Raw genomic sequence first — 17,142 nt, forward strand, 5'->3', positions numbered from 1 at the left:
TAACCTAAACTAACGTCTCATCAAAAGCAACCCCTGTCTTGAGATCTTTTTAACGAGAGTATTATACCTGTACGTTAACAAACAGAGATTCAACCTCGATTCATAATTTCCGCGTATTTTCCCCTCTTCGCTCACTTCCTCAAATCAACCCGGCCGCAGATTTTTCCCACTTCGTTCTCCACTCGGCGATAAGTTCGGCCCCCTGACCTTTCGCTTAAGTTATTACTTTTATCCGACGTCGGTCACGGAGGGTTGGAAGAGGAGTGGGATTTGCCCAGTGCAAACGACCCGTGGATCGTGGATCAGAATCGGTTCTATCAGGCCAATTAAGCGGCGTACCGAGTCTCTGCGAACAATCGCACCCCCGGCGTGTTTGTCCGACCACCCCCCAGGTCGGTGCTGCAGCGCGACACAAACGCTTTTCACCCCTCCTAGCCGCGTTTCTCGCGTGAGATATCGAACTAAAGAGCAACGCGCAGCGTTCGCTGCCCGGTGAATTACCGCCGAGGAACTCGTTGTTGCGGGGCGGACGCTGTCATTACGCGGTTTTTCCAGCTAGCCTCGGCGAGGGTGGACGAAGAACGAAGAGGGGAGGGACCGGCTTGGCCAGCGGGAGTCACAGGCCCGTGTAATCGCGTCATCCGAAACGCCCCGCGATTACGTCGCGTCGGATACACGGTCATCGAGTCGAGAAATCATCGAGCCCCGGCTCTCTTTCTTCTCCTCTTCTCTCGTTTCTGCTCTCTGGCCCGTCGCGTTTCAATGGACGCGCTCCACCGGAATATGCGCTGGTAACTGGAAATACACGTTCTAGGGATCTCGTCGAGTAAACGAACTCTCGCCTATTGAAAAATGGAAATACTGAACAGATCAGAGACAGGCGAGGATATTCGTTGGAATATTGTCTTTCTTGACACTTGTTTTCCCTAAATTCGAGAGTTTTCTATTGTGAGAAATGAAATTGCCGGATGCATCCTAATACGAGCACGAAAGCACTTCTGTTACAAAATGGCTGCTCGTTTCGTGTAAAAGAAGAAATCGCAAAATTTCAATTTATTTAATTAACAGATACTCGAGAGAGTATCTGTTATAATACATTGTTAGTCTCCTAAGCGGGTATAGTTTCGAAACTTGCGAAACGAGAACCGGGCCTGTATTTTTCCAGTTACAAGGGCTGAAAGTAATTGATAGGCGGGCGTAAGTACAGTGTTTTTGTTATTTGTTTATCGATCAAAGAGAAAAGGAAGTGTATTAAAAAACGCTGCGTCGCTTATTAGTACGCGATACACACCGTTTCTCTTGCATACGTCGCCGCAATCGGTAGGAAAAATCATCCCGTCGACCGTGTATCGTGACGTGTGTGTGAACCGTTTGCGTGCCCAGTTACATCTCAATGAATTGCCGCCCGCCAAGTCAAGAGCCGAGGAATTATTCCCGCCGACCCCGATTTTTCTTTCCTTTATATAAACAAATTATCCGGTAAACGCGATTAAGCGGCTCGGCATGCATCAAGCGCGTAATCGTTAATCGAAACCGCTCGTGGCTCTCACGTGTCGAAACAGTCCGACATGCCGTAATTTTCGTCGCGAGATTTTCTCATTTTTTTTTTTCCTTTTTTTAAGCTTCGCTTGGCACAAGTTTTCGTACAATAATTCGTCGCCGTGGCTCCAAAGAAATTCGTCGAAGCATCGAAATTTGAAATAAATTTAAAACTCTGGAATTGAATAACGATCGAGGAGAACGTAATCGAGTTCTCAAGGAGAACCAACCGAGAGTCACGAGGAACAGGGCGCGCCTCATGGGAAAGAGGAAAAGCGTGCTCGGTTCCGAGCGATCGTTCCTTGAAATTTGTTTACAAGGAACGCGAGATTGTAACGCGTTTCCCCCCTTTGTTGGATAGGCGGGATCATCGGATCGGAAAATCATCATCTGTCGTTTCCTGCAATTACGATCTTCTGCACAAAAGCGTTCGCGTGCGTTTCAGGCCCCGTACAGTCATCGTGTGTCGGGAAATCATCATCCGTCATTTTTTCCCCTCCCTCTTTCTTTCTTTCTTTCTTTCTTTCTTTCGTTCGTTCGTTCGTTCGTTCGTTCCTTCTTCCTTTCTAGCGTCGCGTCTGCTCTTTTGTTATCTTTGTTCCAATTGGCGTGCGTGTTGCTGCGTCTGCGTGCAGATCGCATTTCGGTGCGCGTTCACCGGAGGGGGTTGAACGATATCGCTCTGTTCCGGATAGAAAGGCAAATGGCTCTTTCTTCGTTAAATCCCGCTTCTTTTCCCTCAATTCGCTCGTTATTTCTACCTCTGGCCGCTGATCATTCTGATTGTTCTATCGTGGTTCGTTCACCGAGTTCTGCAGTAATTCTGAAGTAGACTGGGGGGAGGGGTGGGGGGACGTTTGAACCGCGCTAGGGTGAGTTTCGAACGTGCACTGGCTTGAGAGATCCAGGTTAAGCGGAACATGATTGAAATATAATTGATATTTCTAAATGTCATCGTTATATCTCTTCTCGTGTATTTTTTTGAAATCATCTTGTCAGAAACGCATCATTTGTTCCCTCTCGTATCTTTCAATTGTAGTTTGGGATTCAGCAAAGTACGAAATTCAATATTTTCGTGTGCAGTAACTTGCAACAAGAGTAAAATCTCTGTCTAGGTTATAAATATTAAATAATAAAGAATTACAACCACGAACTTTGCCCGACTTGATAAAACGATACGTATTTATTTCTTCCGTCTCCGGAACTGAAAAAGGCATTAAACAAATCGAAAACACTGCTTGGTTTTCCCTCCATATTGACAAAGTCGCCAAATAAAAATCGCTCCAACATAACGTAACAAACGGCAAGAGAACTTGTGTGAAAAAAAACCTCAGATAGTGAGATATTGAGTGAAGGTTATTTCAAATATTTCCTTTTAACGTTTACCCGCGAGAAATACTTAAATGTGTCACGTATATAATCATACATAATAATTCTAGTGTGAAACAGAATCGTTGCTTGACGAGTGCAGGGATGCTCTCAGTATTCAAAGAAGTGCAATCGCGAGTAGAACGTTAATCGCGTTAAAATTTACCACTGAAAAATAGACGTTCACGATCGACAAGGTGAAGGGAAGAAAAAACTGCGTTAGCTCGGACGGAAGGGGGATGATGATTGCGTAAACGTGACACGTAGAACGAAGTTGACGGGGCTGACATGACCGGCCGGTGTTGGGTGTGGACATGAGAAGATAAACCAACACCGAGGGTGCAGACGGTGTGCATGAAAATTACACGGCAACGGCCGGCTGCTAATAATATGTTAAAATACAAAAACTTTGACATGATGAATACTCGCTTCACGTGAAGTTTACTTTCTTCCAGGGGTTGAATATTTAACTTGCTGGCTAATTAAAGTGGAAAGGATATGTGTCGGAAAGTTACCTGATGGAAGCCAAGGTAACTTTCTATGCTGTGAGTGGCGAAGAACACTTCCCCGTCGCAGGTCAGTATGAGCAGGAACCCGTTCAGCGCCTGTAACAGACGAATCATACGTCGCAGTTGTTAGTCTCATAAAATTCTCGATAAACGTTTCAACATTTCAATTCTAAATTCAATTTGTTTGCAAGCTTCGTGTAAAATGGTTTCGCGGGTTAATTTTAAAGATTATAGATTTTAAGATTTAGATTTGGGCAATTTTCTGCGTCAAAGATAAGAAAATTGCAATTAATTAAACATTCCGAGAAATGTCTGTCATTCTGAAACATCTGCAATCTAATTACAACGTGCGTAATATTTAACTGTATTCACAAAATTGAAATAATGCAACAAAAATGGGACACTTCGTATGTCTGTGTACTTCGTTTAGTATGAATTCGCAATGTCAGGAAAGTGAAAGATCTGCAACTTATAGTTTGTAATTATTTCGATTCATCGAGTGATCCTGCGATCGTCAGTGAAGCAAAGGCGAAAAAAAAGAAGGAGAAGGAAATAAAGAAATTCTCCGCAGTGACAACTCGATTCTACAAAACAAAGGGGAGCTGCGAAACGAGTTCTCGACTTCCTTTCCGAAAATCGCGGACTCGCCACGACCAGGCGAAAACGTTCCGGGAAAGTTTTCCCATTTATCGACCTGCGCCTGATGGCGGTCGCTTTCGAATACCAAAACGAGCTGGAAACTCGAACGAGCCCGTATCGAAGCCCGAAATATCCGTCCTAGTTTAAACGGCCGGCGGTTAGAAACGGGGGTCGCGCGGGGGTAGTCGGTCGTTTAAAGTACTCGTCTGCTCGCCCGTTTCCCGAGCTAAATGTGTATTGTTTTGTTTTATTTCGACCCGTTGCCGTAGGTGCCCGTGCCAGGCACAACGTCCGACTGGGTTCTATTGGTCGGAAAATGATGAAGGGAACCCCGATTCCTCAGATTTCGTCCCGCCGCGTCCATAGAAGATTTCTTCCTCGTTTCAGCGAGAAACGAAAGATTTTCTTCTTTGATTCGAGAAGGAATTTTAAGAAACGAACGACTGAGAACTGCAGGATTTCGAGAGGACCAAACACTTGGAAATGGAAGACTTGTAAATTAGACGTTAGACGAAATATTGCAAATTGAACGCTTGGAATTTTGCTAACTTCCAAAGCTTCCAAAGTGGACAAAGACAGCTCGCAGACTGGAACGCTTTCAAACGTAAAGTTTCTGAATCGAAACGTTTGTACGAACAACGGCGAAATGTTTCCAAATCAAATATTTGCAAATTAAAAACTACCAAGTTGAATTCCTGAGCTTTCAATTTCAACGCTTGCGAATCACAAGCTTGCCAAACGTGTAATGAAATTTGATTCCGCGAAAATGGAAGCTCGACGCGATTCGGAGGTCGCGAATGAAATTAATTCCAAGTGTCAAGAAATTCGTAAAGGACTGATCGACAGGATAAGAACACCATAACGCCGATAACGCCAGGGGATGGCTATCGAAGTGATCGCATGCGCGACGGATGCTGCGATTTGATTGGTTGATCCAGAGGGTGGGTTTCTCTTTGGCCCGCTCGCGTCAATACGGATCCGCGCGGAGGGTGAGTCGCTCCCCGAGCCTCGATCGAGCCCCTGTACCACGAATATAAGCTGTAATAGGATTTTCTCGCTGCCTGCCTACGATCCTTCCCCTCGAAATGGCCGACATGGCCATTTCTGTGAACCGCGCCGTCTCCCGTGGGACTTGGTCTAATCGGCGCGATTGCATCCCCTTTTTCAACCAATCGGTAGATGAAGGAATTTGGAACAAGACAGAAATTGATAAAAATCTAAATTTCTCGGAGAACGAAACGTGACTTTGACTTTTACTACTGTATAAAGAAACGATCAGTAACTGTATCCAAAAGATATCAAAATGAAAATTAAACGAAAAGCCAAATAATCTACGTCGAGACAGACCGACGATTCATTCAAATTTAATTAAATTAAACTTACTGTCAAACTATAGATAAACAATTCTTCTTTTTAATCTGTAATTTTGTCTGGTATTAATTATGAATAATTAAAACATCTACAATCGTTCATAATTCTATTACCAATTGAAATTGATCGCTAAATGTCGCACAAAGAGATTTTATACAATCCTACACTGCGTTACATTCGTTCTACGCAGTTTAAAATTCCCAGAAACAGACGTCGATGCGATTCAACGTACGAATTAAAAGCGAGAGAGAGAGAGAGAGAGAGAGAGAGAAAAGGAAGCGAAAGAGGAGCAGCGTTTCTCGTGTCGTTTGCATCGAGGTTTGACACGGTTGACACGATCCAGGAAGAGCAACGAAGGGTGGAAACGAGAGAGGACAACGAGGGGCCAGAATAAGAAAATCGATGGATTTTTATTTCTCGCGTGTGCTGGCCGGCAGCGAATCAGTCGCGTGCCGAGTGTGCGAGTACTCGCGTGTTCCGTCCAAGCGTGAACTTCTAATACCCCTTCATCCTCACCTTGACTCTGGTGTATTAGCGGGTCGCCAATAATACTTCACGCACGAAATCTTTCCATTTTCTTCGCTCATGCAACTAGAAGTCACGGGCACGGACACGGGCCGTGGCACGATCGGCCGGTATGCAGATACCCTACGAAGAAACCTGAATCGGAATTACACCTCTCTCGATACTCTCACCTCCCTCTATCTCCCCTCTTATAATCAATTCTCGTTCAGTTCGCTTCTCGTTCGTGTACGATGTGTTAAAACGCTGTTTCGACTCGTGTGACTTGTGTGTCGCGGAATTTATTCGGGTACCGGCCTCAAAATTGAAAGCGTTGGAATTGAAATTCTTTTGGAGTCGAAGCGATCGAAACTAGACATTTTCGAATCTTACGAAGTTCAAAGTTCTCGAATTGAAAACGCTCGAACTCAAGAACTTTCGAATATTGATATTTTTGCAAAATTTTAATCTTCGACGTGTGATGCGAAGCGTGATTGAAATCCCAATTGCACCGAAAGCTTTGCGACTCGAAACTTTTTTCTGAAGTCGTGCAAAATTTCTCCCGATTTGGAGTTTGATTGAAAGTTGAACTTCTTATAAAATCGGACGCTTTGGGATTAAATACGCTTCAAATTAGAAATGAGCGCGAGAGTGACTTATGCAGACATCGTCATTATTACTTTTCACTAGCGGTTAATTAACACGATATGACGTTATTAAACGGAGGAAGAGAGAGAGAGAGAAAGAGAGAGAAATTCAGCGAAGAGAAAGAAATGGGAATAAAACGTTAACAGCCAAGGATATCGCGTTTCTTTTGATCGCCACTTCGCAAACCTCTCGCGAATTGATAGCGCGCAACTCGCGTGCTACTTCACAGTCTGAATTTATAGTTCCTTTATTATTTCGACTTGAGCTGCTCTTAGGTTGCCGCACACGTAACTTGCTTCCAATTTTTCGAGCGAACGATCTAATCGGCCAGGTATATCACCTTCTTAGCATATTTCCTTCCTATCGCGTACAATTTACGTTTGTTTTTTTTTTTTTTTTTATCCGGCGTTCGTTTCTCTCTTTCGAGTTTCAGCTTTCAGACTGCTGCGATACCTTTGAATTTCAAATCTCTCGACTTCGAGAGGATCGAGGATAGATTCCTCTGATTTGGAAGAGTTTCAACTTTGAGAAACTTCGAAGCTCCGATGTTTCAATTCAGAAGTTTGCGATCTTACGGAATTTCAATTCAAACGCGAGATCCCCGAGCTCGAAGTTCGCTAAAAAATTAAATTCACAGAAACGCGACGTTTCGCGAACGTTGAGCCGCTAAGTATCTGCTTAATACTAAACGGCAATTTGTATTTCTTCTAGTTTTTTGTACGATAGCAGGTGTTAGATGACGGAGATACCAATCGAAAGACAACGCACGCGGTAATAAATCAGATAGCGAGATGAAACAGTTTCACCGTTAATTGGAACGTTATTCCTCTTAATTCGCGTGAAACCTAATGAATCTACGCGCAACCGAGTCTAGTGTATATAAATCAGATAATCGACACACGCCTCTCGCGGGATTTCATTAATACGAATACGAACGAGACTTTTATTCCGCGGGCAGGGAATGCCGTTTAATGCTACTAAGCGCAATTACATTGCGATTTAATTAACACATAATTAATTACGAGCAAGGCAATTAAAGTCGGCTCATGTACAGCGCAGTGCATAAATCAATGCTCGGTAAATATGACACGTTCTATGATACCGAATATGTTTTATAGAAATGGCATCATCGGTCACAGATGATGAATTAGGAGCATACGTACGAGACAAAGGGGAATAAAATTTTTTGCAAATCATTTTGCATCGACAAAGATTTTTTTTTCTTTTCTAATGGATTGACTCCTTGAAGACAAGACAAGACTTTCGCAAAAGTTATTTCTCGCATTCTACGTTGGTAAAATTTAATTAAAAGATTAAATTGTCTTAATTGAAATACTTCAAGTAAGATGCATATATTCTTCAACTCGAAGATTTTCAATTCGAATGATTTGAAGGCGTTTAGTTTAAAAATTTTCGAGAAGTTTAATGCCCGATTCAAGCTCCAGATTCGAAGAAAGTTTAATCTGGAATCATCCAATTTGAGAACACTCAACTTGGAAGCGTTTGACTTGGCAAACCTCAACTTAAAAGCATTCAGTTCGAAAGCTTTAAAATCTTCGAATTGGGAACCGCGTTCAACTGGAAATCTTTCGAATTTCATGCGTCCAAATTACGTAGCTTTCGATTCAACTTGAACACTTCCATTCTAGAAACACTCAATTTTAAATCCTCCAACTTCCGATGCATCCGATTCGAGGTGTTCGACATCCAAAATCATTCAGAGCAGAAACTTTTCAATGTTCATCTTCTCGATTTTCACTCGAACAATCGTGACCAGTGTCCCAGTGATCACCCCCCAATCACTTTCGCTCTGCCTCGAAGCTACAATCTGCCTCTCGGAGCTCTAACTCTCAATAATACAAGTCGGATTTTACGACGACAGTTAGTGGAGACGTGGCTCATTAACCTGCGAGCAATTAAACGGCCCATTGAGCGGCGATGTTCGTCGTGAGGGAACGACTTAATTAACGAAATCCGGAAAGCAATCACGATCCACCGTCGGCGGAACACGTGGAAAGCGATAAATTCATAAAATTATTGCTCCGTCGCGTTCGTGCTCCGTGACGGGCCGAACAAACGGCCCCGTGTTATCGGCGACGTACGCACGAACGACAAAGTTGCAAGTCGCTGGAAGCTGTCGCGCGCGATGTGCCACGCACCCCTTTCGATCGCACGTGAAACCAGACCAGACAGATCCTTCCGCTCTGGCGAACTCTGTCGCCGAGAGCTGTTTTGAATTTCAACGTGGCAGACATTATAATACGCGATTAGAACGTTCGCGCGTCCATCCACCACGGCATTTCTTCGACCATGGGTGTGGTTTTACCGGAGGGACGCGACACGTTCGAACGTTGCAGCTTGAGAATTAAAAAAATTTTTTTTTTTTTTTTTTTTTTTTAAGAAAGTTAAGAAAGTATGTTCCCATTTGGAAGAAATGAAGTTGGAAACGTTGGTGCACGAAATATACAGATCGACAGCTTTTATTGTGGAATTGTTGTTTCGTTGAACTCGAGAGCATTTCACTCTAGGGTATTGAATTTGATGATATCTTAGTTAGCGAACATTTCGATTGAAGTGTTCAGTTTTGGAGTATTCCAAACACTAAAATCGGACGCTTTCAGGCAAAGGATGTTTCATTCGAAAGTCGATTATAACCCGAGGTGTTAAATTCGACAGTGTTTTAATTTATTGAAAATTTTCGCAACGAAAAGGCATTCGAATTGAGAAACTTCAAGCCGAAAGCAAACGTTGATTCAAGGAAATTTCAATCGAGAGCATTCAACTTGCAAGTATCCAAATTGAAACTTTATTTAATTTTCGAGTAAACGTAATTTTCCATTCATCTAAAAATCAACATTCAAAAATTCCGAGAAATCGAGATCAATCACTCGGTCGAAAATCAACGAGAAATGTCTGTGGTAAATATACGAGTGATAAAACGCAAGAAATAATAATATAAGTACTATAATGGCTTGCTTGATGGGTTTCATGCACGGGCGTAATTAATTATGGACATCGGAGGGGTGGCTTGGGGCGCGTTCGCGAAACTAATACCTAATAGCGAGGCAACGGGACCTTTCTCGGCGATGAGAAAAAAAAAAAATCATCAACCCGCGATTTTTTTCGTGTCTGAACGAAGCAAGATGGCTAGACGGCGTGCTTCCGGGAAACGTCCGCCAGCGAAAGTTGCTCGACCACGTTTTATGCCCGCCAATGATTAATCGTATCTGCATCTTATCCGCAGCGAGGACGCTCTCTTGTTTCTAGCAGGCAGTCATTGAATTTCCATTTGTTTCGACGACCGAAGCTTTCAGCGATTCAAACGAAACGAGAGAGAAATGGAAGAATCAGTTAAATCTTGATTACATCTTTATTACGCTATTGAATTAATGTTGGTAATGAAATTTTGCGGCAGGTCGCAAGCTAATGAATTCTATTTAATAATGCAACTGGTGAAATTTTCTAGTAAGAAAACTAGAAAACTCACAGTCTGCAATGACTCTATGCAATTTTGTAGAATTAATTTCACATTTATTATTTGGAAAATTATATAACTGTGAAAACTACGAGCGCGAAATGGATACGAATCTCGTAAAATCTCTGGACAAATGTACAAAAACCTGGTCCAAACGTTAATGCAAAATTGTAAAATCATAATGCCTGTGGCTCGTCCATTCACTGATCATCATTGATCAACCAATCATGTCGTAAGAAGCCCAACAACGAACAAAACTCGAACGAATCTACTGAAAACGAAGAGTAATAAAACGCAATCCTCCTCGCGAGCCATCATCGAACGAATGATGATTCGAGGGTTGGATCGAACCACCATTTAATACGAAGATCCACGACCGGTGTCTCGTTCGGCGTGGACGAGCCACGGCAAGAGCAAATGCTGGCGATACGTAAGGCGCAAAAGGGGGTGGTATCTAAGGGAGGAAAGGAGCACGCGATCAATACGGGAAGGACTAGCGGTGCCAGACCAAGGCGAGCCCCGTCCACCGCCAACCTAACCTCATATCATCCCATCCCATGCACCCACCTAACCTACACTTACCTTTGACTCAGCCCGTGTCTCACTGACTCACTACACTTTGCCGATCGCCCCGTTTTCCCTTGCGCCCGGCTTCCGGTTATCAGTCTTAACCACCGTTACGCTATGAAAGAACGCAATCACCGGCCAGAAATTGCTGTTTCGATGCCAACCCTCTTACTACCGCAGGCGGTTTCAATGTTTCTTTAAAACAATCACGTTTCGTTGTTGTTTCAATAGCGTAACCGGCTGTCGGTATTATGTTTGTTTGATTACACGGCTGTGCGATATTCGAGGATATCGCCTCGATGGGACGTTGCTTGGGCGGTGATTTTAAAATAATGTCGGGTTGATTTTTTAGTTTGGCCCGATTGTTTCGAAATTGGAGAGATTTCTGCCTGCGTGTTGTTCAGCGATTGCTAAAATTCTTCCAGGCGCACGCAAGGCGACAACTTTCATAGAATTTTTCAAAGAACGCACGGAAATAGTAGTGAGAACAATGCGACACTGCCACGTTTTCGTAAAGGAGAGACAATGCGCCAAAAATTCGATTGTTAGTATCTTATATTTGAAATGAATTTTGATAACAGCTCTTCTCGTTTGGATCTTCGTTTCGTAGTTGCAATGTTTCCGTTATGATGCAGTAATTGAATGAAAATGAAATATAAATGAATATAAATTCTGCACGCGTGGCAACTAGAAAATATCCATCTACTGCGAAATTGAAACTACATATAGCATAATTTTAAATCTTCCTCGTTACTATTAACGATCATCGAACTATGCATTTACAGAAAAATACATAAAAATACAAAACTCAAGGTTATTAATATTTCAAATTCAATTGTTATAACTATATTCAAGAATTACGGAAACGATTTTCAACAAAATTTTGATTTCCAAAGCATTCTATGCAGCAAAAGAAGAAGAAGAAGAAGAAGAAGAAGAAGAAGAAGCAATTTAATTTGGACAATTAAAAACGAATTTCTCGGAATATCTTCACCTCGTAAACTTCGTTTGCAATACGTTTCCCGTGCGATTCGCTGTACACGAGATCAACCACGGTGCACGTACGATCATTAACGAGACAGCATCCACCGGTCTGGCGTGAAACGTGGCCAATATGAAAATAAAAGTTCATTTAATCGTCGACAGGCTGCCACTTCCTTACGGACAATGCACGCTCGCCTTTTTCTCCGTCGAGTTTCGACACCTGCCTTTGTCGAATCACTCGGTGCTCCTCTTCGCGCGACGGTTTTCGATCGCAAGTGCAGATTACCCGCCTATCTTGTTTGATTAATCTCGATACCGGCTCTTCTGACGTAGTAACGAAACGCGTGCGACTCTGAGCAATTTTCGAGCGCCTCGCCGCACCGCTTCCTTCTCAACCATTCTGCCAGAGTGGTTGCACTTTGAATTTTTATGCAGAAATTGCGTGAACCTGTTGTTAGTTAGCTCGCGGCCAGTTAAAAAGGTGCAAAGATGCATGGAAATAAACTTGGTGTACTGTGTTGTTCCATCATTCCAAAAATCATCACTGATTTTATTCTATTTTGAACTTGGTGGACATTTCACTTTACGAACTTTTTATTTCATTTCATTCTATCTTACGAACATTTTATTTCATCGAATTTCAATATCTGATAACTGCTGATTTCGTTCATTTCTGATTCTATGCTATCTGCACGTTGTTTAATAAATATCTGTGTCCCCACATCGTTAATTAAAATACAGCACAGTTGGAATATTTAATAGACAAAACAGACAGTTGCCTATCTATGCTCATTTTCATCGATTACATTCATAAAGGTATAAGTTAGACAACGATGAAAATTAAAAAAAACATCGTGCTTGAAAGACAAATTTGCCAAGTAAAATCAATATGAAAGAAATTTTTAACACGACGATGAGTCCAGTGGAAGAATTTCGATTGTTAACATGCGTAAGAAATAATTAAGAACGAGAATTCAGCGGTGGAATTGAATCTGTAAAGTGGGTGTGCGAGTTCCACCGTCGACTTGAGCAGCAGATCCAACCTCTTACTTGTTGCTGATGCTTGCATGTCTGCCCCTTTTGCCTCCTGGCTGATTGCTCAACTTCGTCCTGCCTGTTTCCCTGTCGTTCGTCCACGAATTCTTTAAAAACCATCTCCCTTCGACAACTCTTGGCTTCGCGAATCGATCAGCCAATTCAGTAATGGCACCCTTCTCGCGTAACAACGTTGCTCAACGTTGCCGTCTGACGAACACCAACGGCGCCAGTGTTTTGTTTATTCGACTAGATCAACTGGAACCTTAGGTCTTACATAAAGCAAGTACGCCAAGTGAATTTCTTACGTAACGCTCATGTTAACGATAAAACCGAGGATGATACTTCAAAGTCTAGTTCCTCATTGACCTCAACCTCATCTAAAAGAGAATTCTTCCCACAGGCAGGTTTTGCTTATGGTGTACACTGGTTTCATTCACAAGTGGACAAGCTTAGAGGATAATCCAGAAGAAAGTGATTTGCACGTATCGTCGTACAAAGAATGTTAATTACGAATTTGAAAATAATTACATTATAAATTATATTATTACATTATAAATTATAATTATATTATTACATTATAATTATATTATAATGTAATAATATTGTAATAATATTATAATTATATTATAATCATATTATAATGTAATAATATTATAATTATATTATAATCATATTATTATATTATAATTATATTATAATTATATTATAATCATATTATTATATTATAATTATATTATAATCATATTATTATGTTATAATTATATAATAATGTAATAATATAATTATATTATAATTATTATTATAATAATTATTACGTTATTAATTATTATAATAAGTATTACATTATTTAATAATTAATATATTATAATTATTAATATGATAATGTAATAATATTATAATTATATTATAATTATATTATTACATTATAAATTATATTATAAATATTAATATATTATAATACACATTATATATTAAATTATATATATATAAATAATTATATTATAAATTTCTAAAATAATTTTATTCATTTTATTCATTTTCGTACTTTAGGTATGCGGGTGCTCAGTATGTTGTACGAGGTAACATTTTCTGCGAATTCTCCGAGAGAAACATTTACTATAAGCTTCTTTACTAAAAGTTCCAACTTCTTTTTACGAATTTTTGAAATTATCAAAGGAAAATTGTTTTTTCCCCTCTGAGCCTGTTAATAACACGTAACGAAGTTATCGCAAACAATACAATGTTACAATCTTATAATTCTTCCGACAGAATCTAATCTTCCTCGCGGTTTTCTCAAATTAAACGCGACATCTGTCTCGCGCGAAATTTTCGCATGCCACATCCCATAAAGCAGCGTAACAGAACGGCTGCTGCAATTCTCCACGCCTATCATCTTCGTTCGCCACCGAGAATCACCTCCAAACGAAACTTTTCCCAAAAGGCGTCCGATCGTTTGCCCCACGATCGGCGATCGTTCGCACGGTGCTCGCTCGTTAAGAATTCATCGACGGTGAATCGGCAACCTGTGCATTAGCCGACGAAACGCGGCTCGGAAATTCACTCGGAGGTCCCGGGAGCGGTTTTTGTTGAGCGCGGCGGAATCGGCCGGTGGAAAAGGGTGGGGTGGGAGCGATTTTTAGCCAGCGCTTCGGTACAAATCACGCCTCTCGGTGACGTATCGCCGCGAAAGCAGCCATTTTGCTCTCATATTTTTTATTTAATAGCCAGCAGGCTATCGTGTATCGCATTAATACGCCAGCCACACCGCAGTAGCGGTAAAAGAGGGTCGTGGTCAGGAACAACCCCCGCCACCGGTAACCCGTAATCATAACCGAGCTATTTTTCTTCCTGCTGCCTTCTCTCAAGCTCTGCCCCGCCGCACGCTGCGCCACTCGCTTGCCAACCAACTTCCAATTGCCGCCTACGTCTCGCTGCTCTTTCCAATCTCGAGCCGAGATTCTCGGTTTGCAGAACTCGGGAAACGATGAAATTTGACGATACGTTAGTCGAGAGTTGTTTGGGCTCGAAGCACTGAATTTGAAGGGACTTTAGGTGGGCGCTCTTTGATCAATTCGCGTTGGATACTTTCAAGTTCGGAGCGTTCAATTTCAAAGTGTTCCAAGCCATTTGATCTTCAAAGGCCGTATTATTGGAATTAAACCCGAGAAATGTTTAAGATTCTTCAGAAACCTACAGCATCTAGCAAAATTCCACAATCTTCCAACTCCCTCAAACCGGATCTCAAACCATTTAATTTCACCGAAACGTTCCTTGAGCTTGGACATTCTATTCGTATCTTCTAATTACCAGTTTGAAACTAACAGCTTTCTCGTTGACGATAACGGTAGAGTTTCGTACGAGGTCCAGTACAAACAACTCATCGACACTGATCGGTTGGGTACCGGAGCACGATGAAATCGCCAGGGATAAACTAAATGAAACAGGCGTTCACCTGTTGGCCCGCGCGAAGGGGATTTTTCAATCGGCGAGAAGAACGTAGTTCGCCAATCCATTTCTGCCATCTCTTGCAAATTATCACCCCGAGCAAAGCGCACGATACGCGCGCCCCCCGTCGAGAGAGCGCGCCTCTCTCTCCTCGACTTCCTTCGGCAGAACTCGCCATACATACTTTTCTCGATCTTTTCGCGACCGCGGTGAACGATGCACCCTGGAGAAATGAAACACTACCCATCCTTGCTCCTCTTCTTTCCAACAATTGGATTTCCGTTGGATTTCAATCGACGTACAACGAGACTTTGGAACTGTAAATTAACTTTACAATTTCTGTCGCGACACTGTCACGACGTAAAAGAGATTTGCGTACGGACGAAGTAAAAATGGTAGAAACAATCTCGCGGACAAATCGCAGAGAAAAATAGATGCTTCTCAATACACGCTCTCTCGAGTTTTCTCAAAGAAACTCTCTCTCTCTCTCTCTTTTGAATTTTTTCAAAAAAAAAAACGAGCTAGACTCTTTGATACTTGTCTGCTGAAATTACATGCCCGTACAAACGTATCTAATTAAACAATAAGTTCTATTACATATGTATACAACCTCTACAGAATTCTGATTCGTCAATTCTGAAGGGCTTTGAAGACTAAAGTCCCAAGACGAAATTACAGGTAACAAAAACTTGTGTTCTCGGCGAGCGGCAATCTTCGCAATATACTCGATGCTACGGAGACTTCCAATTCCGATAGCATAAATCGGCTGGCGAAAAAAAATGCGAACGGAGGATTATTACGGTGATTAAATGGGTCGCGTGAGCCATTAAGCGCGACTATTAATAAGTAATTGTTCATCGAGATCGGCCGTAAAGATATCGGGGCCGGGGCTCGTTACGTACTTAACTCGCGTTTAATTCGCGAAAAAGGCGACAAGCGAGGAGTGGAGGAGGAGCAGGAGAAGGATGGCGAGATTCTCGCGCGCCATTTGGAACCGCGCCGCGGCCGAAAGTATTTACGATGTGGCAGAACTCGCCATCGCCCCGGTTAAAACGCGGCCGAAAGTGTCGGAAAACGCTCAGTAACTGTCTCGCGTTAGGAAACCTTTGCCACGAGTAATGCATCCGCGTGCCGCCGAGAAAATTGTAAGTATCCACACACCGGGAAAAGTATCCGTTTGCACGCTATCTCCGCGAGGCAGCCGCGATGCGATCGCTATCTGCGAAATTGCCTTAAATATTCCAAGGGACTCGGTTTCGCTCGCGTAAATTATGCAACGATATTCTTTTTATCATTATATTGCGGCCGCGGCTTCCTCAAGAATCGTTTCAATCGTCTCGGACGAGACGCGAAATTATTACGATTTAACGGCACGCTGCGCGAAATCGACTCCAGCATTTTCGTACATTTTTCGTACATTATCGTCCAGATTAGATTTCGTAAAAATTCTTGGAAAATTTCAAGATGAGACGCATCTTTGCTTCTAAACAGCAATTCGGATGATGGCAACGTAATTTTTGTACGTTTTCGCGTAAAATTAGAAAGTCTGCGCCAACAATTTAATTCCGTTCGAATTCAACGTAATTTTATCTGTAATTTTCACGCGTTTTCGACTAAAATAAGAAAGCAAATGCTAGAACTCTGCGCCTACTAATTTAACTTTTTCTTTTACGAAGCGTAAATGTGGTTGCAAAGTCACCGAATTTCTTTTTCTTTCTCCTTTTCGTCACGCTTTATCTATACCAAAGTGCCACAGAACTCTAACCTGGAAAAGACGACGTCCTTTGAACGGCCTCCAGCCACCCCCTCCTGAAACGCTATAATTGGCGTTGGCAAGGTGGAGTATAAAAATTCGATGGTTCAGCCGTAATTTCGAGAGTGTCCGGTGGTGGCGGTCGGCCTGTCATAAACCGGATTTACTGTCGGGCTTCGTGAACTTTATGAGGATCGGCAAAACGGTGTATAACGTGGGCATAGAAGAGAAGAGAAGAGAAGAGAAGAGAAGAGAAGAGAAGAGAAGAGAAGAGAAGAGAAGAGAAGAGAAGAGAAGAGAAGAGA

The 17,142-nt window shown here is 42.1% G+C and overlaps 1 protein-coding gene across 1 annotated transcript in view; it reads right to left on the reverse strand.

Annotated features, from left to right (window-relative positions):
- The window catches only part of LOC122535629 (aryl hydrocarbon receptor protein 1), a 163,124-nt gene that overhangs the window by 16,517 nt on the left and 129,465 nt on the right, over window positions 1-17,142 (reverse strand). Inside the window, exon 4 of the mRNA XM_043667331.1 lies at window positions 3,423-3,512. Coding sequence (XP_043523266.1) covers window positions 3,423-3,512 — 90 coding nt within the window. The remainder of the gene's footprint in view (window positions 1-3,422; window positions 3,513-17,142) is intronic.

Source organism: Frieseomelitta varia, unplaced genomic scaffold (genome assembly GCF_011392965.1).
Source record: "Frieseomelitta varia isolate USP_RPSP 00005682 unplaced genomic scaffold, Fvar_1.2 scaffold_749, whole genome shotgun sequence".
In the NCBI taxonomy this organism is placed as follows: Eukaryota; Metazoa; Arthropoda; class Insecta; order Hymenoptera; family Apidae; genus Frieseomelitta; species Frieseomelitta varia.